Source organism: Suricata suricatta, chromosome 2 (assembly GCF_006229205.1).
Source record: "Suricata suricatta isolate VVHF042 chromosome 2, meerkat_22Aug2017_6uvM2_HiC, whole genome shotgun sequence".
Lineage (NCBI taxonomy): Eukaryota > Metazoa > Chordata > Mammalia > Carnivora > Herpestidae > Suricata > Suricata suricatta.
In genome coordinates this window covers 10,098,275-10,122,820 of record NC_043701.1, presented here as the reverse complement: position 1 = coordinate 10,122,820, position 24,546 = coordinate 10,098,275, and the positions used below count along the sequence as shown (strand labels likewise).

General features: G+C 39.4%; 1 protein-coding gene and 2 pseudogenes across 7 annotated transcripts in view; 2 read left to right on the top strand and 1 right to left on the bottom strand.

Moving 5' to 3' along the window:
- LOC115303875 lies at positions 1 to 24,079 on the top strand (annotated as a pseudogene).
- The window catches only part of TPK1 (thiamin pyrophosphokinase 1), a 327,322-nt gene extending 302,786 nt beyond the window's left edge, over positions 1 to 24,536 (bottom strand). For 2 of the 7 annotated variants that reach the window (XM_029922047.1, XM_029922063.1), the window contains exon 1: positions 24,301 to 24,535. In XM_029922047.1, coding sequence (XP_029777907.1) covers positions 24,301 to 24,343 — 43 coding nt within the window. In that variant the 5' untranslated portion in view covers positions 24,344 to 24,535. Of the gene's footprint in view, positions 1 to 24,300 lie in introns of all 7 variants that reach the window. The other 5 variants (XM_029922080.1, XM_029922089.1, XM_029922057.1 and 2 more) reach the window with 4 other exon arrangements.
- Positions 20,205 to 20,322, top strand: LOC115286204 (annotated as a pseudogene).
- Positions 24,537 to 24,546: the final 10 nt, after the last annotated feature.

The following is a 24,546-nucleotide window of genomic DNA, read 5'->3' as shown; positions in this document are numbered from 1 at the left end:
ATGTCCCTGGAGGACGACCTGGGAGGACAGCCCAGTGATCCGGAAACGTCAAACTGCTGCAGTCTCGGCTTCAGGTGAAGAAGGTGGCCCTCACAGAAGTCAAGAGCCAGAGAACAAAACAGTATAGTCCTCTTCTCGCTCACCGACCTAAGGCAAGGTGGCTCTTCAGATGACCGGCAGATGGTGGACACCTGCTCCACCATCCCTGCACGTGATGGCAGGCCTGAGGATCCTGTTCCCAGTGGGTTTTCTGCAGAAATTTTGATTCCTTTGGCTGATGGCTATGATCCTATGTTTCCTAATGATTACAAGAAAGTAGTAAAGCACCAAAGAGAGGAACAGAAGAGACAGTTGGAGCTGGAAAGACAGAAATAGAAGAGAGAGAAAAGAGGCATAAGAACAGACATGAAACTAGTTGGTTTTCAAGGTGACCAGATCCAGATTCTGATGAAGATGATGAGCCAGAGAGGAGGAAAAGAAGTATAGGTGAGCAGCCACTGCACCACCCACCTCTCTTATAGAGAAGGACAAAGAGTGACCCCGAGGTTTCCCTTACGAAGACGACTCAAGACCTCTCTCCCAGTCTTCCAAAGCCACTATCCCTCCCCTGATGTATGAGGAGCAAGACTGACCCAGATCTCCGACGGACCTGGCAACTTCTTCCTTGCCAACATGAGTGGCACTGCAGGAGCACATAAAACCAGGCAGAAGTATGGCTTCCATGAAGGCCAGGGTCTTGGCAAACACAAGTGGGGACTGAGCACAGCACTGTCGGTGGAGAAGACAAACAACCGAGGGGGCAAGATCATTGTGGGTGACACCACAGAGAAAGACACATCCAAGAAGTCGGATTCCAACGCATTAATGGAAATAGTTAAGTGTCCTACCAAAGTGGTCCTCCTATGGAAAGTGGTTGGTACAGGAGAGCTAGATGAAGACTTGGAAGCTGAAACGAAGGCAGAGTGTGAAAAACATGGCAAAGTTGGAAAATGTGAGATATCTGAACTTCCTGGTGCCCCTGATAATGAAGCAGTACAAATATTTTTGGAATTTGAGAGGGCTAAATCAGCAATTAATGCTATTGTTGATCCGAATGGGAGGTACTTTGGTGGGAGGGTGGTAAAAGCATGTTTCTACAATCCAGGTAAGCTCAGGTTCTTGGACTCGGCAGAACACGTTTGACTGTAGGAACCAGAGGAGTCATCTCTGATGATCCTTAAATGAGCTGCCAGCTGAGGGGAGAAGAAACAGGTGACAGGCAGGTGTGGGCTGCTGGGTACAGAGCCTCTTGGAAGGACTTCTGAAATATATGTTGACTGACCCCTTTTTTATTTTGTGGTTTTTAAAATACAGTCTAAAAATCCTTTTTTAAAAAAACCAATCTCTGTGTCTCTCTGGTTGTTTTGGTTGTTTCTCTTTTTATTACTACTTCTAAGGTGATTCCATTTTTTCACTAGGATTTCATGCTAATTCTCAAGTGCTTCAGTGAGACAGCATTTCTTGCACTAAAAATATCTAGAACGTTTTGGAATATGAGGTTGTATTGTTATCCTTTTCTTTCTTTTTTAATTCATTTTAATAAACCCTCCAAGTTACTTTAAAAAAAAAAGCAACCAAGCTAAACAGCAAAAAAGAAAGAAGAATAAAAATTGTATAATAAGTTAAGGAAATTCAGCAACATCATTAGCATAGTAACATTCACATTATAGCAATTCCAGAAGAAGAGAAGTAAAGGGGGTAGAAAATTTACTTGAAGTAGTAATAGCTGAAAACTTCTCAAATCTGGGGAAGGAAACAAGAATCCAGATTCAAGAGGCACAGGAAGCCTTCAATAAAATTAGCCCAAGAAGGTCCATGCCAAGCCACATAACAATGAAAAGGACAAAATGTAATGATAAAGAAAGAATTTTAAAAGCAGCAGGAGAGAATTTTAAAGGAGCAGCAGGTGGCTCAGTCGGTTGGGCAGTCGACTTCAGCTCAGGTCATGGTCTCATAGTCTGTGGGTTCAAGCCCCACGTCGGGCTCTGTGCAGACAGCTCAGAGCCTGAAGCCTGCTGCAGATTCTATGTATCCTTCTCTCTCTGCCTTTCCCCTGCTCATGCTGTCTCTCTGTCTCTCAAAAATAAATGTTAAAAAAGTATTTTTTAAGCAGTAGGAGAAAACAATTACAAACAGGGGGAAGGATATCCACTGACTTCTCAGCAGAAGCTTTGTAGGCCAGAAGGGAAAGGATGGCATGATATATAAGTGCTGAAAGGAAAAAACATGCAACCAAGAATATTCTATCCAGCAAGACCATCATTCAGAACAGATAAGATAGTTTCCCAAAGAAACAAAGGTTAATGGAGTTCATCACCACTAAACCACTATTATAAGAAAGCTTCTAGGTTATTCTTTGAGTGGAAAGAAAAGGCAACAGTCAGGAGTAAAAACATTATGAAAGAAAATTTTCAAAAATAGCAAACTAATCACTTATAAAAGAAGTACAGAGGTCGACACACAAAAGCATTAAAAATCAATTATATCTATAAAAACTAGTCAAGGAATTCACAAAATAAGAGGATAAAAAAGGTGAAATCATATACATAAAATGTGGTGGGAGGGGTAAATATTTAGTGCTTTTGGAATGAATTTAAACATAAGTGAACATCAACTTAATTATGACTGCTATGTGCATAATGGTAACCACAAATGCAAAAGCTATAGTAGATATGAAAAAATAAAGAGAAAGGAATCCAAACAAAACCACCAAACCACAAAGGAAGAGAGCAAGAGAACTTCAATTAACAACTGGAAAACAAATAACAAGATGGCAATAAGTACATACTGGTCAGTGGCTACTTTGAACATAAATGGACTAAATTATGCTCCAATCAAAAGACATAGGATGAGTGAATGGATAAAAAAGCAATCAAGACCCATCTACAGGCTGCTTACAAGAGACCCACTTTAGACTCATGCAGATTAAAAGTGATGGGAAGGAAAAATATTTGCCATGTAAATGGAAGCAAAAATAAAGCTCAGGTATCAATACTGATACTGGACCAAACAGACTTTAAAACAAAGACTGTAACAAGAGACCAAGTATGACACTATAGAATGAAAAAGGGAAAAATTCAACAAGAGGATTTAAGAACTGTTAATATTTATGCACCCAACATGAAAGCACCTAAATACATAAAGCAACTATTAACAGACATAAAGGGAGAACTGGACAGTAATAAAGTAATAGGGGACTTTAACACCTCATTTATATCAATGGATAGATCATCCAAAGAGACAATCAACGAGAAAATAGTGACTTCAAATGACATATTGGACCAGAAAGACTTAACATATACTAACATTCCATCCAAACACAGTGCAAATACACACTTTTCAAGTGCACATGGAATATTCTTCAAAGTAGATCACAAAGTTTCAACAAATTCAAGATCAGAGTCATTCCATGTATCTTTTTCTGACCATAGTGCTATGAAACTAGAAATCAACCACAAGAAAAATTCTGGAAAGAACACAAATACATGGAGGCTAAATAACATGCTATAAGACAATGAATAGGTCAACCAAGAAATCAAAGAGGAAAACAAAAACTATGTGGAGACAAATGAAAATGAAAATACAGTGGTCCAAAATCTTTGAGATGCAGTAAATGCTGCTCTAAGAGGGAAGAATATAGCAACACAGGTCTACTTCAAAAAGCAAGAAAAATAATCTAACCTTACACCAAAAGAAGTTAGAGAAAGAAGAAAAGCCCAATTCCAGTAGAAAGGAGAAAATAAATATTCGAGCATAAATCAAATGGAGACTTAAAAAACAACAGAACAGATCAATGAAACCAGAAATTGGTTCTTTGAAAAGATCAACAAAATTGATAAAACTTTAGTCAGACTTGGAAAAAGTATAGGAAAATACTATAACAAAGTAAATGTCAACAAATCAGGCAGCATAGAAGAAATGGATAAACTCCTAGAAGCATATAGACTTATAAGACTAGATCAGGAAGAAATACATAATTTGAACAAACCAATTACCAACAATGAAATTTTATCAGTAATCAAAAAACTCCCAACAAACAAAAATCCAGGACCAGATGTTTTCACAAGTGAATTGTACCAAACATTTAAAAAGGGCTAATACTGATCCTCTAACTATCCCCCCCCTCCACCAAAAAGGAGAATTTTCAAATTCATTCTATGAGGCCACCATCATCCTGATTATCAAAACCAGGTAAAGACACCATAAACACAAACAAACAAACAACACACACACACACACCTACCTACAGGCCAATATCTCTGATGAACATAGATGCAAAAACCTTCAACAAAACAATGAGCAAATCGAATCCAATACATTAAAAAATCATTCTAGCACAATCAAGTGAGATCCTGGGATCCAAGAGTGTGCATTACTTGCAAATCAATGTGATGGTACCACAAGAGAAAGGACAAAACCATATGATCACCTCAACAGATGCAGAAAAAGTACCTGACAAAGCACAATAACCTACTAATGATAAAAATCCTCAACAAAGTGGGTTTAGAAGGAACATATCTCAACATAATAAAGGCCGCCCACAATTAACATCATACTCAATGGGGAAAAACAGCTTTTCTCCCAAAATCAGGAATAAAACAAGGATGTCCACTCTCCCCATTTTTCTTCAACAAAGTACTGGGAGTCCTAGACACAACCATCAAACAGGACAAAGAAATAAAAGGCACCCAAATTGGTAAGGAAAAAGTAAAATTTCCCATATTTACAGATGACATGACAGTGTATAAAGAACACTCCTAAGACTCCACCAACAAACTACTAGAACTGATAAATGAATTCAATAAGGTCACAGGATACAAAATCAATACAATCCATTATATTTCTATATGCTAATAATCAAATTGCAGAAAGAGGAATTAAGTAAACAGTCTCATTTACAATTGCACCAAAAAGAATAAAATACCTACGAATAAATTTAACCAAAGAGGTGAAAGACCTGTACTCTGAAAGCTACAAAACACGAATGAAAGAAACTGAAGATGACACAAACGTAAAGAATCTATGCTCACAGATTGGGAGATTGTGTCCATACTACCAAAACAATATAGAGATAATGCAATCTGTATCAAAATACCAACAACATTGTTCTCAGAACTGGAATAAATAATCCTAAAATTAATACAAAAGCACAAAAGATCCTGAATAGCCAAACCAAGCTGGAAAAAACCAACAAGGATGGAAGGATCACAATGCTAGATTTCAAGATATAAGACAAAGATGTAGTAGTCACAACAGAAAATAGACATAGATCAAGAGAACAGAATAGAGAGCCCAGAAATAAAGTCACAATTATATGGCCAATTAATCTATGACAAAAGAGGAAATAATAAATATATAATGCAAAAAAGACAGTCTCTTCAACAAACGGTGCTGGGAAAACTGGACAGCTACATGCAAAACAAGGAAACTGGACCACTTTCTTAGGCCATGCACAAAAATAAAACTAAATGGACTATTGACCTAAATGTAAGGCCTGAAACATAAAATTACTTGAAAAAAAACATAGGCATCATTTGACATCAGCCATAGAAACACTTTTCTAGATATGTCTCCTCTGGCAAAGGAAACAAAAGCAAAATTAAACTATTAGGACTACACTGTAATAAAAAGCTTTTACACAAAGGCAACCATCAATGAAACAAAAAGGCAAACTCCTGAATAGATATTTGCAAATGATGGATCTGGTGAGGGGTTAATATTCAAAATGTATAAAGAACCTTTATAAATCAACACCAAAAAATCACAAGTAATCCAATTAAAAAGGGGGCACACAACCCCAATAGACAGTTTTCCAGAAAAACATATAGATGGCCAAAACACATGAAAAGATGCTCAACATCACTCATCACCATGAAAATGCAAATCAGAGCCACAATGAGTGTTACTTTACACGTGTAAGAATGGCTAAAATCAGAAACAAGAAATAGCAAGTGTTGAAACGAGGATGTAGAGAAAAAGCAATCTTTGTGCTCTGTTGGTGTGAATGCAAATGGGTGCAATCACTATAAAACTATATGGAGGTTCCTCCTCAAAATATTAAAAATACTATTATCTAGGAATGCCACTACTGGATATTTACCCAAAGAAAATGAAAACAGGAATTCCAAAAGGTGCAGACCTGCCTATGTGTATAGAAACATGGTTTCCAATAGCCAAAATACAGAAGGAACCCAAGTGTCCACCGAGAGATGCGTGGGTAAAGAGGATCAGGCAGGTGCGTCATGCGCGCACGTGCACGCGCGCGCGCACACACACACACACACAGAATATTAGTTGGCCATAAAAAAGAATTGCAGTAACATGGTTGCATCTAGAGGGTATAATGCTAAGTGAAGTAAGTCAGACAAAGACAAATCCCATATGATCTCACTCATATGTAGAATTTAAGCAACAAACCAAACCAAAGAAACAAAGACCAACAAAAAAGCAGAGAACAAACTGGTGGTTCTCAGAGGGGAGCTGGGCAGGGAATGGGGGCAATACATAAAGGGGTTAAGAGTACACCTATCTTTCTGAGCACTGAGAAATGTACAGAAGTGTTTAATTATTATCTTGCACACCTAAAACCTAATACTGTACACCTGAGTAAATAAAAGAGGTAAAATTATGTAACTGTAAAGTTACTGACTGCTATATCGATTTCACGTTTTTAGAAAATGAGAGAAAATACGAATATAAGTCCAGATGGCCCGGAGGCTCATTCCCTTCATGTCTCTATCTTTGCAAGAAGCTAATGCAACAGGCCAGTTAACAACGAACATGCTGGCTACCAAGGAACAGAGGCCCCCACTGGGAACGAGTACAAGTTCCTTGTGTTACTCAAGGACAGAGAGGTTCTGGCAAATTTGTGCAACAATATGGAGTGGATTCCTCCCTTGGAGCCACGTCCGAGGCCCGTCCCAGTCCCAAGGCAGCTGTGCCGAGCCTCACAAAACACTCCCGAACAACTGCATCAGGCAGTTCCAGGCCATGTCTCCTGGCCCCTTGACCCTCCTGCAAGGTTCTAGGATATGTTTTTCCAGAGGCATTTTTCACTTGTGACTCATATCTTGCGACAAAAATTACTGAAAGATAAGGAGGCAGAGTTCAAAAATTTTTTAAACTGTCTACTAAGTTTACCTTTTAAATTAACAACAAAGAATTTAACTTGTGGACTAAAGTGTAATTTTCAAAAGTTTAAAACCATGACTTCCATGAAAATGTAAAACAAGCAGATGCAAAAGCTATTATTCAATGCATTAATTAATGAGGGGATCAGTAAAAATCTGAATAAAGGCAAACAGGATTACTAACATGAATTTGCTAATAGAAGCAAAGATTGTGAATCTATTAGGAAAGGCTTTGAAAACTGAGCACCAAGGCACTCAAAATGCCTCAGTGCACTAACAGAGAGAGTGCACAAACCACCACTAAGTTGTTTGGAACTAACTTAATAAAAGGAATTTATGTTTTACTTTTGCCCCGGAAGCACCATGAAAAAAGAAAAAAAAGTCAGACACTAAAAATACCATAAACACAAAGTGTAGAACTCGGGGCTGCACGACAATAAAATACCTGAGTTATTTCCTCTTTAGACCAATAATCATCTGCGCCCGACCCTACTAGACGAAAACTTTTTGCATTATTCTGTAGAAGAGTCATTTGCACAACTGTTTCCCAACTTCTACCCCTGCAGAGTTGCCCTAAAGCTTCATGAAAAGAAAGTGAGTAAAAGGCCTACATTCCAAGCACAGTCACTAGAGGATCTACACAGCCCTTCACTGAAAATACACGCAGTAATCTCTTTTGCAGCTCCGTGGATGGAATTAGAGGGTGTTAAGCTAAGCGGAGTTAGAGAAAAACAAATATCATACGACTTCACTCATATGAGGACTTTAAGATACAAAAATAGATGAACATAAGGGAAGGGAAGCAAAAATAAGATAAAACCAGGAAAGGGGACAAAACATAAGAGACTCAAACATGGAGAACAAACAGAGGGTTGCTGGAGGGGTTGTGGGAGGGGGGATGGGCTTTAGGGTAAGGGGCATTAAGGAATCTACTTCTGAAATCATTGCTGCACTATATGCTACCTAACTTGGATGTAAATTAAAAAATAAATCTTAAAAAAAATAAAAAGAGATAAATAAAAACACCCAGTAATCCCCTTTGCTCATTTATAAGTCCTGGACAAGATTTCCTTCTTAGGTTAAGGCTGGTTCTAACAGGAGTAAAGCAAAAAGCACACGAGGTGGGAGAAGGCACGCAGGGGCAGCTACAACCCAGGAGTATTTTCATCAAGAACTGCAGAGCAGGCATTACCAGAGCAGAGGTGCACTGGAAAGGGTACTGTAACGTACCGCCACTGTGTGTGTAACTTGTTATAACTTTTCTGGAAAGCCACCTAATAACATGTCCTAGAAAGTGCAGAGGCTTATATCTTTGCTTCTGTAATTCCACTCCCAGAAACTGTCATTCAACATACACTTAGACGTGCACCTACCTCGCAGCACTAATTACAAAAACTTAGAAAGGCAAAATAACTTTCGTAGATTTTCCACCTTAACATATTTTTCCAGAAGCCTTCACTGAGTCCCCAAATCCTTTCTATGTGATTCAATTCATACCCAGGATCTCCCTAGGAGGTCTCTCAGCACAGGGCGCTCTGATTTGATTTGCTTATCCATTTGCCCTATTAGCCTATAACTTCCATGAAGGCTTGTGCCATAGGATTCAATTGCTTGAATTTAGCATAATGCCACATAGTAGGCACGCAAATGCTGGCTCAATGAGTAAAATACTATGTAGCCTAAAAATACGTACATGAGTATGTTTCCTCTATAGAGACAAAAAATAAGTATTAGACATTAAAACAAAATTATTATGACAAAAGCCTCAAGTTACCAACCCAACTCTATTTAGAGAGTTATCAGGATCACATGCGGATATCCTGAAAGGCACAGAGGACTGCCAGCAAAGAGGGTACGCACTTCCAACGCTGCTGGTGCCCAGAAGGGCCCTGCAGGGTCCCAGTCGGGAGAGCCACTCTCCGCTGCTGTGAGTGTGTCCTGGATGCATTACCCCACTATGCATTTCCAAAGAAAACAATAGAGCTCACAATGCATTTCCAAAGAAAACCTTGCTATACAATTAGCTTAAAGGAAGTTTTGGATAATGATAAGTATCCTTAATTGTGATAGAGATTTTTTTTAATTATTTTAAAAAGGAATGTGAAGTTTCTTAGGCCATATTTCTCAAACTTTAAGAAGGCTCATACGGGGGTCTTGTTAAAACCCAGGTTCTTAGTTTGTCTGTCTAATGTGGACCCAAGACTTACCAGCTCCCAGGTAAGACCAATGGTGCTGCTCTGGGGATGTCCATTTGGGTAGCAAGTTCTTAGAAGGGAAGTTTATAAATGTAAAGAAAGGTATGCAGAGCTCCATTTTCCTGATTTTGTGGTTTTACAGAATTCTAAAATACTATTATCTCTCCCCTGATGATTTTTCAAAACATTCCTGGTTAAGGATTCTCAATACTCTGTAGATACTGCCATTTTAAAACAACAGGAAGCACTGAAATAAAAAGAGGGGTCATCACCATAAATCCAATAGAAATTAAAAGGATATAAAAGAAATACTATAAGACTATGCCCAAACATGGATAATTTAGATCAAGTAAATCAATTCCTTGAAAGACACAATCTATCAAAACTCATACAAGAAATGGATACTCTGAATACACCTATATCTATTAAAGAAATTGAGTCAATAATTAATAACCTTCCAAAATAGAGAGCACAGTTTGCTGGTGAATTCCACCAAACATATAAGAAGGAAATTAGATGACTTTCACACAATGTCTTTCAGAGGATAAAAGCAGAGGGAATGCTTCCTAATTTATTTTCAGAGGCCAACATTACCCTAATGCCAAAAACAGACAAAAGCATTATTTAAAAACTATAGGCCAGTACCTTTCATGAACATAGCCTGGGTGGCTCAGTCAATTGAGCATCTGATTCTTGATTTCGGCTCAGGTCATGATCTCAGGACTGTAAGATCAAGGCCCACACTGGGCCGAGCGCTGGGCACAGAGCCTGCTTAAGATTCTCTCTCCTGAGATGAAACCTCTGCCCCTCCCCTGCTCCTGTGCACAGGAGAGTGGGCACACTCTCTCTCTCAAAAAATCATCAAAATGAATAAAAAGAAAAAAAGAAAAGAAAAAAGAATTATGCGTGACAATGAAGTTAGATTTCAGGTTCAGTCAACATTCAAAAATCAAAATGTAATCCATCACATCAACTGACTAAAGAAGAAAAATAACAGGATCCTATGACTATGGGGAGAAAAAACATTTGAAAAAACTCCAACACCCAGTCATCATAAAACTAGAAACAGAGAGGAACTTTCTCAACTTGATAGAGTACCTACAAAGTACTTCGAGCGAACATCATACTTAACGGTGAGAAACTCCAAGTTTCCCTGGTGTGATACTGGCAAAAGATCAGACGAATACATCGACGGGAAATAATAAGAAAGCCCAGAAATAGACTCTCATAAATACAGCCAACTGATCTTTCGACACAGGAGCAAAAGCAGTAAAAGGGAGCAAAGACAGCCCCTTCAACAAACGGTGCTGGAACTGGACATCCACAGGCAAAAAAAGTAATTTAGACACAGATCTCACACCTTCACCAAAATCAACTCGAAATGAACATAAACTGCAAAATTATAAAATTGTTATAACACAGGAGTAAACGGTGACGCCTTCCTTAAATACAACACCAAAGGTACAATTCATGGAAGAAATAACTGGTAAACCGGTCTTCATTAACATTAAAAACTTTTCCTCTGCAGAAGACAATATCAAGAAAATGAGAAAAGTCACAGGCTGGGAGAAAATATTTGCAAAAGACACATCTGATAAAGGATTGTTTTTCAAATATACAAGAAATACTTAAAACTCAAGAAAACAAAGCATCGCATTATCAAATGAGCCAGAGACCTCAACACCTCACCGAAGGAGCTAGACAGAGGAGCTAGACAGAGGGCAAACAAGCATATGAAAACATGCTCCACATCGTAAGTCATCAGGAAAATGCAGGATCACAGATAGATCACAGGATGGCCAATTAGGATGGCCAAAATCTCCAATGTGGACACCACCAAATGCTGAGGAGGATGTGGGGCAATGGAAGTGTTACGCTGCTGGGGAATGCCAAACGGCACAGCCACTTTAGAAGACAGAGGCGGTGTCTCCCAAAACTGAACATACTCTTACCACACAACCTGGCAATCCTGGGGACTACCTCCTGCGTCCACGTGGAAAGCTGCACATGGATGTTTACAACAGCTTTGTTCACAAATGCCAAACCTTGGAGGCAACCAAGAAGTTCTTGAGCAGGTAAATGTACAAACAAACCATGGTCCCTCCAGACAACGGAGCTGTTTTTCAGTGCTAAAAAAAGGAATACGCTAACAAGCCACGACAAAACATGGAGAAACCTTAAATGCATAAGAAATTAAAGAAGCCCAGTGAAAAAGCTACACATACTATGTGTAGATATGATATTCTGGGAAAAAGCAAAACTATGAAGAAAATAAAAAGCTATGCGGTGACGGGGGGTGGAGGGGTGAAAGGATTTAGATGACTAGGCAAAGCACAGAGGAATTTTCGGGCAGTGAAAATACTCTGCACGAGACATTAATGACGGATATGTTTTACTATACCTTTGTCCAAATCCATGGACTGTAGAACACCAATATACTCTATGAACGCTGGGTGATTATGTAGCATCAGTGTAGGCTCCTCAGTCTTAACAAATGCACTACTCTGGTTGGTGGATGTTGATAATGGGGGAGGCAATGCACATGCAGGGGGCAGGTGGGAAATCTGTATACCTTCCTCTCCATTTTGCTGTAAATTTAATGCTAAAGAAGTTTTAAAAAAGAAAAAAAATAAAACATTCCCAGTAAGCATTCTCGACAAGAACATCTGATTTTCTGTGAGTAGATTACTGATACCCATACTGAGCTAGCAGGCCTGGAAAGTATAAAATGAAAGGAAATTGCTCCTATGTCATTCAGTGCGTAGAAGAGCTCCCAGTACATGGCAAGCACTCAAGGAATTGTTGCACAAATGACTATACTACTTAGCCTGGAAGAATACAAGAATCTAGTTAAGGTTTTTCAATATTTGAAGGCAACTAAATAGAAATCAAGTAGAAGTCTTCTGTATGATTGCAGTTGGAAAAGAGAATGAAAGACCTATTTCAGTTTATTTTAAATACACATTTTTAACAATCAGTTGCGCAAAAGGGTATGTGTCTTCCCCAATAGAGCTACCTGAATGTGTTCAAGCAAAAAAGCCAAATGCCATGTTGGAGGAACACGAAGGAAGACCTACCTGCCCTGAAAACACTGGGATTCCTAAGGCTGCCTCCCTCCGACCCCCATAGGTTTCACTACTCACAACATCTTTAATAGATTAGCAATAAATCCCAACAGCAGCTTTCCTACTTTGAATATAAAAAATAAAGTTACCTCAACAAAAGTTGGAATTTTACACATAACCTAAAAGTAAATCAAAAGCTTAAATTCTCTGGAAGTCATAAGAACAAAGGAAACCATCCACTGTGATAAGTCAATACCTTCAAAGACAATGGTGTGATAAAAATATACAAATACTCCCAGAATGAAATCCATTTGGTAGAGCATCTGTGTGCTGCCTACAAAGAATAACTTTCTGATGGACTTAACCAAGAAAAAAAGATAATAAAATTCATTTGATGGGATGTTAATACACAAACACACCTGATTTTCCTAGAAAACCTCAAAAGACATCTGGTGTTAATGTATCAAAAACCACAGGGTTTTTTTTTGTTTTGGGGTTTTTGGGGATGATCAATCCATAATGTTCTAGCATTGTGAATATTAAAACTGCCCTCACAACTTCACTCGGTATTTTCAATGGTTTCATCTAAAAGAATACAATTATTTCTGATAATGCTACCAAGTATCAACTTACAAGATTTTTTTTAAGAATTAAGATTATTTTTAAACTCACTTCAGAAGATTTAGTTTCTAAAAGCATGTAGCTATTAAAATGCTAATATGGAAAGATGAGGTGGGGATGCTATAGAGGCCTAATACCAGTAAAACACAGGACATTGGTTCTCCCAATGATGTGGAAAGCTGGCTTATCAAGTTAATGATATTACTTAAGGCAAAAGAAACAATTTGGTCATTAACAATGAGGATAAGCCAAACATGTCTGTCATCAAATATAATGACACTAATTAAAACAACAAAAACAAAAGCAAATATGAACATTGGTGAAAGTATAGGAAAAAAATTAAACCAACTCCAACACACAGAGTGAAGTAAAGTTAGAGCAGCAAGTCTTAGCAAATTAGAAATAGGAGATTAAATAGTACTTCATTGTATATATACCACATCTTCTTAATCCATTCATCAGGTGATGGACAATTAGGCTCTTTCCATGATTTGGCTATTGTAGAAAGTGCCGCTCTGAACATTGGGGTACATGTGCCCCTATGCATCAGCACTTCTTTTTCCCCTGGGTAAATCCCTAGCAGTGCTATTGCTGGGTCATAAGGGAGTTCTATGGATAGTTTTTTGAGGAACCTCCACACTGTTTTCCAGAGCAGCTGCACCAGTTTACATTCCCACCAACAGTGTAGGAGGGTGCCCGTTTCTCCACATCCTCGCCAGCATCTATAGTCTCTTGATTTGTTCATTTTAGCGACTCTGACCACTGTGAGGTGGTATCTCAGTGTGGTTTTTATTTGAATTTCCCTGATGATGAGTGATGCTGAGCATCGTTTCACGTGCCTGTTGGCCATCTGGATGTCCTCTTTGGAGAAGTGTCTATTCAGGTTTTCTGCCCATTTCTTCACTGGATCATTCATTTTTCGTGTATGGAGTTTAGTGAGCTCCTTGTATATTTTGGAGTACTATATGACAATGAGGAAGAATGAAATATGGCCATTTGCAGTAAAGTGGATGGACCCTGAGGGTGTCATGCTAAGCGAAATAAGTCAGGCAGAGAAGGATAGATACCATGTGTTTGCATTCATAGGTCTAACAGGAGAGACCTGGCAGGGGACCATGGGGAGAGGAAGGAAGAAAGAGAGCGGGGGAGAGTGAGGGACACAGATTAAGGGAGACTACTGAATACTGAGAATGAACCATGGACTGAAGGGGGAGGGAGAGGGAGAGAGGGGATCATGGTGGGGGGCACTTGTAGGGAGAAGTACTGGGTGTTATATGGAAACCAATTTGACAATAAACTATTAAAAAAAAAAAGAAATAGGAAACTAAAAAGGAAGAATCCCAACAACTAGGAGTTACACACCAAGGAAAGTGGAACTAGTCAAAACAAGTAAATTTCCATTGAATGTTCAACTACCTGGGGAGGATTGCCAATGTGACAGAAGAAGGAAGGAAGAGGATTAACCCCTAAAACTCGAAAATCCACCACTTTGTCTCTTAGATACCCTAGCGAGCCCCAGATGACAAAAATATCACAATCCTTAAGCAGCAGCTTTGCAAGAGATTTCTTTGCCATCCACAAAGTTAAAAAAAAAAAAAAACACACAAAAAACTGCAAGTTTTCCAAGTTTCAAAGTAGGCCTAATGCTTTGATTGTCTTCAGAGTCTGTGTCTCCCTCTCTCTCTGACTCTCTCCTGCTCACGCTGTCTTTCTCTCTCTCAAAAATAAATAAAACATGAAAAAAAAATTAAACAACAAAAAAAGCCACACTGATTTCAGGAAAAATGGTTTTAACCCCGGTTCTATCTTTAATACCCATTTCCAAAGGCTTCTCCTAAGAAAAAGAATAGTCTATTTCTGGTGTTGAAAGTTCATTCCAAAATTATTAGTCTATCAACTGGCCCTTGCCAATATGAATAAAACAAATGACAACTTATCAACATACATATATATCATATACTATTATAATAGATCAAGTATTAATATAGAAAATTTAGCATCTGATTCAGGTGGCTGCAGGTATTAACTACACACTGGTGTTTGGAAATTCAGTACAAAAAATGTCAACTATTACATTACTAATAGCTTATTCTGATTAGATGTTACAGTAACACTTTAGATACTACTTTATATGTATAATTAAAATTAAGTTCACTTATTCTAGCTTTTCAATAAGGCTACTGGAAAAGTTCAAGTTATATATGAAATTACATTTTTATTGTATCGGATGACCTGCTGCAGGTTCAACCCTTCACGGCAAGGTCTATAAATTCTTTATTCTTCTGCAGCACCTACTGAAGTCCGGCCCATAACAAATACTCCAAAAACATTAAATGAAAAGAGAAAAATTTAAATAGAAGCATAAAACAGCAACGAAGTAAGATCAAAATTGACTTTGATTCATATACCAGCTATATAGATTCTGTTGCAGTGATGTTAAAAACCTCCCTTATTTAGTAATCATGACAATTCTGAAGTATGGACCAAGACAATAATGACAACAAAAGACTCTCAGCTGAATACGTAATTTGGCATACCTTCTTTGTTTGGGGTTGTACTATGTCCTCCCAGAATTCCTGCTGAAGTCCGACACCCATACTACACAAAGTCACTGTTTGGAGGCAGGGCCTTTAAAAGGATAATTAAAGCAAAATAAAGTCTGAGGGGCAGACCTAATCCAATAGGTCTGGTGTCTTTATAAAAATAGGAGACTGGAACACAAGTAACACACCAAGAGGCAATTTGTGACAACAAGCCAAGGAGAAAGGTTTCTTAAGAAACCAAAACTGCCAACACCTTCATCTTGGACTTCTAACTTGAGAATTATGACAAAATACTTTTTTTTTTATGTTATTTATTTTTGAGAGACAGATACAGTGGGAATAGGGGAGGGTCAGAGAGAGAAGGAGACACAGAATGTGAAGCAGGCTCCAGGCTCTGAGCTAGCTGTTAGCACAGAGCCCAACGCGGGGCTCAAACCACAAACCATGAGATCATGACCTGAGCCGAAGCTGGACGCTTAACCGACTGAGCCACCCAGGTGCCCCGACAAAATACATTTTTATCATTTAAGGCAGCCAGCCTACGGCAGCCTTAGTACACTAACATTGTTCCAAATACATAAAATATTCCAACAACCGAGTGGAGTTTTGGCTCTTACATTTAAAACTCTGTTCCACACTCACTGGCCATATTTCAAGAGCTCAAAAGCCATATGCAGCTAGTGGCCACTGTAAACTGTGTAGTACAGACCTAGATATGAGACCAAACCAAAAATTCCCAAAGACAGTGCTCAACTAGTTGGGAGAGGTACCAAAAAATGTGTTACTACTATATATGGAAGGATTTGTCTTCCTTAATTTTAAAACAAAATGCAAATACAAAGGACTCAAATCCACCATTGGGTTATTATGATTTGCTGAGTAGACTAGAGTAGGGAGTTCACAGTCCAGAGCTATGTGCGTTACATCTGAACGTCATCACCACGGTTTCTGGCAAATCACAGACAACTACTGATTATAAAAGAGTCCATCTGGAGAATGCTAATACTCATCTTTAAATTTTTTTACTTTATCAGGCATTTTCAATGGAAATCAAATTCCAGAAATATAAGAGATGGCATGAATAATATTCAGAACAAGATATTCCTGGATTCATTACCATTTAACCTCGGGGCATCAAAAAGCTATGTCCACTATTAATAATTTCATGCTTCTATAAATAATAAAGTTCAAGAAGCATGGAAGAAAAATACAGAATTCAAGAAATGAAGAGAATAGTTCTGCTAGACTTGCCTAATAGGTCTGAACACATTTACTAATATAAGTAGCTATCTCCTTTCAGAATTAGAAAAATGAATATAGAAATTCCAAAATGTAATTATCAGTATAATAAATTCATCTAATGGAAAACATTTTACATTTGTATAGAACTCTACTTCTTAAAACTTGCTTTTTATACTTTATCTTACATGTGCCCAAGGACTTCATGTTTAGATATATTCTTTTACATAAAGAAACTGAGGCTCTAAGAAATTAAGTAACATGCCCGATGTCACAAATTGTAAAGGACTAAAACTCAAACCTTAGTCTTCTAGTTCCAAACTTTTGTAGACTTCGCCTTGTTAAAGCATTAAAACTATGACTACAACAGTGGTATGTAAATGTTAGTTCTAATAAAAATTTTTAATACAATTTCAGTGACTTGATCAAGTGTGTACTAACAATACTTAAAATGGTAATTGAATTTGGCATAAATCTCAACCACGGTATTTCAGTTTAGAAGAAATAACTCCCGAGAGCATTATGGTCACAGGAATCTTTTTATTTTTTTAATTTAAATGTATATAATCTTTTCGCCAAGAAACACCGAGTGATAGATAGAAGGTTTTCTAGCACATAATTTGTTTATGATGATCAAATTAGGTGGAGAAAATAAAATGGACCTTTAAAACCAGAGTTTATTATTTTTAAGTGAATAATGTCTCATATCTAATTGCTATATTTTTTATTCCATCGGATCCATTTAAGAGTGACATAAAAGTGATTTACTTAGAATGTCAAGATTCAACATTAAGGGGAATTTAAAAAGTGAGGAACAACCGAACTACATGTAAAGAGGGTACCCGTGGGGCTCCTGGGTGGCTCAGCTGGTTAAGCCTCCGGCTTCATCTCAGGTCATGATCTCACGGTTCGTGGGTTCGAGCCCTGTGTCGGGCTCTGTACTGACAGCTAGCTCAGAGCCTGGAGGCTGCTTCAGATTCTGTGTCTCCCTGTCTCTCTGACTCTCCCTTCTCCCACTGTCTCTGTCTCTAAAAAAAAAAATTAAAAATTAAAAAAAAGTAATATGGACAGGTACTATGAAATTCTACAGGGAAAAAGTGGAGTTACGGATTGAACAAAACAACTTACAGTATGTTCTCATTTAGGTTTAAATATACCTAACTGTATAATTATATACAACAAACAAGTGGAGGTACATGAAAATACACATACACCCCTTATACATACATGGTAGTAACAGTGATCATCTCTGAGAAGCTGGAAGATGGTATTTTTACTTCATTTTTGTTTATCTGTCTCTTCTAAATTTTTATGACACATATGTACTGCGTTGTAAAAATATAAAAATTTAAAAATAACATCAGTATTTTTAAGCCAAAACTGAAAACCTCTTCATTGGCTGTGGCTTATGTGAAATAATTATCTTGAAGATGGTCTGATTCTTCACGTTTATTTTAAAACACCTCATAGCAAAAATAAAATCAACTTTACTTTCAAACATATGGAGCTCTGAATATAAAGCTTCACAATAAAAAAAAAATCAAATGATCACAGATACTGAAGAACAAAGCGAGGAGAAGTCCCTATTTATAAAAATATTTTGAAAGCCATCCCTCTATTTAGAGAGCTTAAAACAGCAATTGCATACTTATGCCAGTTAAACATAATTCCTCATGAATTTAAAACCTTTACATAAGAAGGCAATGAGAAAAATAAAAATGTTGGTAATCTTACTATACATCAGTGTGAAAATGCTTTACAGGTATTCTTAAATCTTCACAATCTCCGTCCTTGGAGAGTCTCATTCTCCCTGCTTCATTGAGGAGAAAATTCAAGATTTAAAGAATTGTATCCAGAATATATGAAGAAACTCCTATTTGGTAATCATGTTGCAATCCTGTATATATGTATCAAATTCTTAACCTGTACACTTAAGACTAATACCATGTTATGTAAATTATACCTCAATTTTTAGAAAAACAAAAACTCTTACAAACTGACTTTTAAATTTTCTTTAAATGTTTATTTTAGAGAGCATGCACGCATGCAAGCTGGAGGGGGATGGGGGGGGGACAAAGGATGTGAAGGGGGCTCAGCACTGACAGCAGAGAGCAGAGAACATGATGCAGGTCTCGAACCAGCGAACAGCGAGATCAGAACCTGAGCAAAAGTCTGGTCGCTTAACCGAGTCACCCAAGCACACCCTCCAAATTGATTTTTAAAAAGGGAAAGATGGGGTGCCTGGGTGGCTGAGAAGAATGTAAGCCTCTTGATCTCAGGGTCAGGAGTTCGAGCCCCATGTTCGGCATATACTTAATAAAATGTAAATAAAATAAAAAAGGAAAGCCCCCCCCACTAGAAAAATGGCAAGAGTCATAAAATATTTCACAACAAGGTCCGCAAAAGGACAGTAAACGTGAAAAATCAGTGTTCTGACATAAAGGATATCTAAATTAAAATCAGAGATACCTCTACACACCCACCAAATGGCTAAAATATAAGAGGAATTCCAAGGACTGGACAAGAACATTCTAGGGGATAAATTTAGCATGAGCTAAGGCAAGAGTCTCAAAGCTGCAACAAATGTTCAAGTAAGTAAACAGGGAGTAGTTTATCTGGCTTGGGCACAGAGGGGAAGAGATAAAAATTCGTTCTGGAAAAGTAACGAGGCATCAGGAGGACTTTAACCCATCTACAACTAGTGAACTTGACACGGAAAACATCGTTGTATACGATGCTCCAAGGGGGAAGGATTCAGAAACTCTCAGAAACTTTCTTATCTTACACCTTGCACTGAATTTCTCTCTCTCCTGACCAATCTGGTTTTAGCTTCCTGGCCCCCCCAAATCTCCACCCGCCCCCACCCCTCGAGTCAGACCTTCTTTCCCTTCTCTCGCCACAGGTGAGCTCCCAGGAGAGCACGAGGGGCGCTGCTTTCCCTCAAGGCTCATCACCTGACCGCTCTTCTGCTGACCCACTCCCGACTGCCCTGCTCTCCTTCCCCGAGCCCAACCTTCCCTATGGAGGTTCCCGTGACACCTAAGTCACATCCAACCAGAATCCCTCTGGTTTTGTCCTCCACTCTCCAGCCAGACCATAAGTCCATGGATAGAAGGGCTCACACCTTTCACTTTTGTACCCCTGCAGCGCCTACTGCCACGGAATATACACTAGCTAGTGGCTGTCGCTAGTATAACAAACATACTCTTTCATCCAACAATTCCGCTTCTAGAAAGTTATCCTACTGATGTATCCATATATCTGCAAAAACATTATGATCAAAGATATGCATTGCAGATTATAACACAAAGGTCTATTAAGAAAGACTGGTTCATAGGAGTCTATACTGCTTATGAAAAAGCAAAACTTGGAGTGTTGTAGAAAAGGGTGGCACTTCCCCCCACATGGACAGAAGAGGCCCTCAAGCCTGACAACAGGCACACAGTGAAGGCACTGCCACCTACTTCCTGGCATCTAACCATCCTTTGTTTTTGTTTTTTAAACCACTATACTATACACCTGAAACTAATTACACGTTAACTGCACTGGAAACAAAATTAAAACAACAATAACAGCCTTAGGACATCTATACACAGGGATCCTAAGAAGTAGGAACAAAGTGCAGGAAAAAGGTGAACAGGTCTTATCCTACTTATTTACACATAATCTATAAAAACACAAAATTTTTTAATAACCCCAAGCATGTAGGATAGACTTTTTAACTTTAGAAACTTCTATTTTGCTTGGGAAAAAAAAGTTGAACAAGGAACACATGCTATGCAGGTAGGAAAACAAACCTATAGATTTCCCCTCACTGCCCCTAAACGGTAATTTACAATTTCTAGTATGAATCCACTTTCTTTAAAACAAGAGTAATAATATGCTGACGTGTAAGTACCAAAATGAATATGTAGAACACATGCCAACTGTTGGTAGTGATTATTTCTATAAGAGGGATTCCAAGAAAGTTTCATAATCTTTATCAGAGTTGCTTTTCTTTAAATAAGCACTTAGTTACCAAAAAAATTTTCTTAAAAATAAAGAAGTTAAAAATAAAAAGATCTCTTTCTCTGAGCTACGATCCCAGAAAGAGAATTCTGGCCCACTTGGCAATTAGTTAAGAGAACCAGCTCAACTGTTGGACTGCCCACGGGCAGGAAATCTGAGTGAGCACCACAGGTCACTCAGGGTTACAAGTTAGACTCACAGAGGTTACTAACTACTCCTCTCCTAACTAAGTATTAAATGTCTGTTTGATGAAGAGAATTCTCTCTAAATGTAAACTTAAATATTTACTGAATCAGGAAGAAAGGACAGGCATTGCACTGGTCCCTCATAATACACTGCTCGGAGTTCCTCGTAGGAAGCTACAGCCGACTGTAAACTTGCTTGAGATAAGGCACAAATCCCGACATCCTTTCACCCTTAGCAGAGGAAGAAACCAGGAGAACCACTAAATCACAGAGAATCCCCCAAGTGAACACTGCATTCTATGTGGGCGGATCTGTGCTTGATAAAGACATTACTACAGTCACTGGCCATGCCCCAGTCTACGGAGGAGCTCACAGAGGTCCGACCTAAGGGGTCCAGATCTTCTCCACTGCACCTTTCATAAAAACGGAGCAAGCACAACTGCCTGTTTTTCCTACAATTTATTGCTCCAAATTTTCCCCATCACAGCACTGACCATAAGATCCAACTGCCATCTTGTTTTCCCCTTAGACTTGCTCAGTAACAATTTCCCCTTATTGCTCAATAGCAGTAGCTTATCAGTAGGGATGCTAAGTGTTTTATATGCGTTACAACTAATCTATGCTCCCATTACTCTGTGAAGTATTTGTATTTTACACGTGAAAAATCTGAAATACAAGATCTGACAACAAGGGCTAAAAAGAAAACCACACGCTCAAAACAGTCACTTGGGCCAGGCCAACCCAACTGCAATTTCAATCTCACCCAGGAATGGAGTCTTTGGCCAGTCGGAATTATCCAGTGGGCAGTGTCTCCCAAAGGAAGGTGACCTCATCTGAAATAATCCCTTTTTTCTGTTGTATTTCCTTGTCCTGCCTTTAAAATTCTTCCCTTTCTTTCTACAGCCCTCTGGAGCTCCCCTCTACTTGCTGGGATGCTGCCAAATTTCAGGAACTGTTTAATAAAGCCAACTACATCTTGAAAATACACTTGGTTGAACTTTTGTTATTAAACACTAGTAAATACTGGCAAAACTAGGGTTTAAACCCAGAGATTCAGATTCCTTGATCCAAACTTTTACTACACTATCTCTACAGTCTACTCCTTTCGACCTAGAAAACACGAGAAAGCTTCAGTCAGTTGTTGCCACAAAACTAACAAATCTCTTAGAATTTCTAAATGAAAGTTTTATTCAAGGCCAAGTCAAGTGTTATCCAAGCCCTGGATATGCACTGTCACAAGAAGAGAACACAAGGAACATTTAGTGTAGGGTCATCAGTATCTTGTACATAAAAAGTTACAAATCACCAGACAAAAGACTTTTCAGAACGTTGCAGACCTTAAGTTTCTAGAACATTCATGACTTTAATCTGATGGGGAATAGGGAAGTTTCTTCCTTTTTTCTTCTGTGTTCAGAACGCTCCTCTCTGGTTTTACAGAGCAAAGGTGGTATATCTGTGCTTGGGTCACAAATAGAGTCCATGCTTTGAAGTACTGCAGTCAGTGTGACCTCAGTAAATGTTAAAGTGTAGCTTTCCGGGGACCCCAGAAGCAGGGCCCAGATATATATAAAGTTGAAAATTTCCTTGATCACAGTAAAGAACTGAGGTTTTTTCACAACAAATCAGAATGCTAAAAGGCCACATGGATCAAGTGTCTACTCATGGATATGCTGTTGGTTTGGCTACTATCGTGACACTGAGTACCAAGAACTTGATTCTGCAAATATTCGCCCACACTTTGTTTCTGCCAATGTTTTCTTCAACTTTTGAAATGCTGTTTACACAAGTAATTCAACACTCAACCTCTTAACAAGGGCCAAACAGACCTGGGTGCAGATTCTAGCTCTGCTACTGCTTTCCTTCTCTTGCAAATAAGATACGAAGGTTCATGTGAAAAACCACCTGTTGAGGGACTGGAGAGACAAGAAGTCAAAGTCCTGGGGCACCTGGGTGGCTCAGTCGGTAAAGTCTCCAACTTCAGCTCAGGTCATGATCTCACAATCTGAGTTCGAGCCCCACTTTAGGCTCTTTCTGACAGCTCAGAGCCTGAAGCCTGCTTCAGAGTCTCTCTCTGCTGCTCCCCTGCTTATTCTCTGTGTCTCTCTCCTCCTCTCTCTCTCAAAAATAAACTTAAAAAAAATTCAAAGTCCCACTCTTCTTGGTTTTATCATCAATGGTCCCAGTCTGTGAAACTGGACAAGTTCAAATCAAATTCAATACCCTAACAAAACCCATTCATTCACGTGTTCACAGTAACTTTAAGTTATGCATTCTGGGGGCACCTGGGTGGCTCAGTCAGTTAAGTGTCAGGCCTTTTCTCAGGTCATGATCTCATGGTCCGGGAGTTCCAGCCCCTCATCAGGTTCATGTCAGGCTCTGTGCTGAATAGCTCCGAGCTTGGAGCCTGTTTTAGATTCTGTGTCTCCTTCTCTCTCTGCTCCCTCCCCGCTCCTGCTGTCTCTATCTCTCAAAAATAAACTTAAAAAAAAAAATTAACAAATTACTCATTGTTTAAATGTATGAACTGATAAAACAGAAGCTCTACACAAGCAGAAACTGGTTAGGAAATCTAAGATTAAATGACTGGAGCACGTGGGTGGCTCGGAATCCGCTGAGCTGGTCAAGCATCGAACTCTTGGTTTTGGCTCAGGTCACGATCTCACTTTTCCTGGGTTGGAGCCCCAGGTCAGGGTCTGCAGCTGGGGCAGCGTCCGGCCTGCTTGGGATCCTCGTCCTCTCCTTGCCCCTCCCCCACCCGCAATTGGCACGTGTCAATTACACGTGGGAACAATTGCTAGCCTCCCAAAAGCTCTACTTCCATCGCCCGCCCTGTGAATTACAGTAATTTTAAGCTTTAACATGGAAAGTCCTAGCATGTTACAGCTTTAAAATGTTTCGTATGGCCACTTTGTAACCTGTTATTGTTGAAGCTGACTGCCTTTAACCCCTTCGGTGTCTAATAATCTAGTTACAGACCAGCTCGAGCGGTCAGAGGCCGGAGGGCTAAGGTCGCAGGCAGCGCACCCTCTTCCCCAGGTGGACCGCGTCCAGTGAACCAGGTACCCAGTCCTCACCACTGTGTGCGGCAAGGACTAAGGTCACGCTTGTGTTCTCAGATGGGTAAACTGAGGCAGAAGGGAGGCTGGGCAGTATGCCTAAAGGCTGAGAACTCGGGAGTCAGGGACCGACTGGACACCTTTGTGGGTCTAGAAACCTCTGTGGGCTCCGAGGAGGGGCGCGTCAGTGACACCGAAACGTGGACGAAAGTACAGTACCGGTGGGAAGCAGGGGTTCCAACGGGGTAAAGGCATGCTCCATATCGGACCGGGGGCCTCTGCACTAAGAGAACGGAAACGCCACGTTAGAACGCCGGCCGGCTACTTAAAGAGCGCGCGAGTCCGCCCGAGCGCCGGCCGCGTCCACCTCGAGCCCCGGCGGCGGCTTCCGGGCGGAGCTCCGCGGAGCCCTGGCGCCGGCCGCCCTGCCCGCGCCGCTCGGCGGGGAGGAGCCCGGCGGGAGGC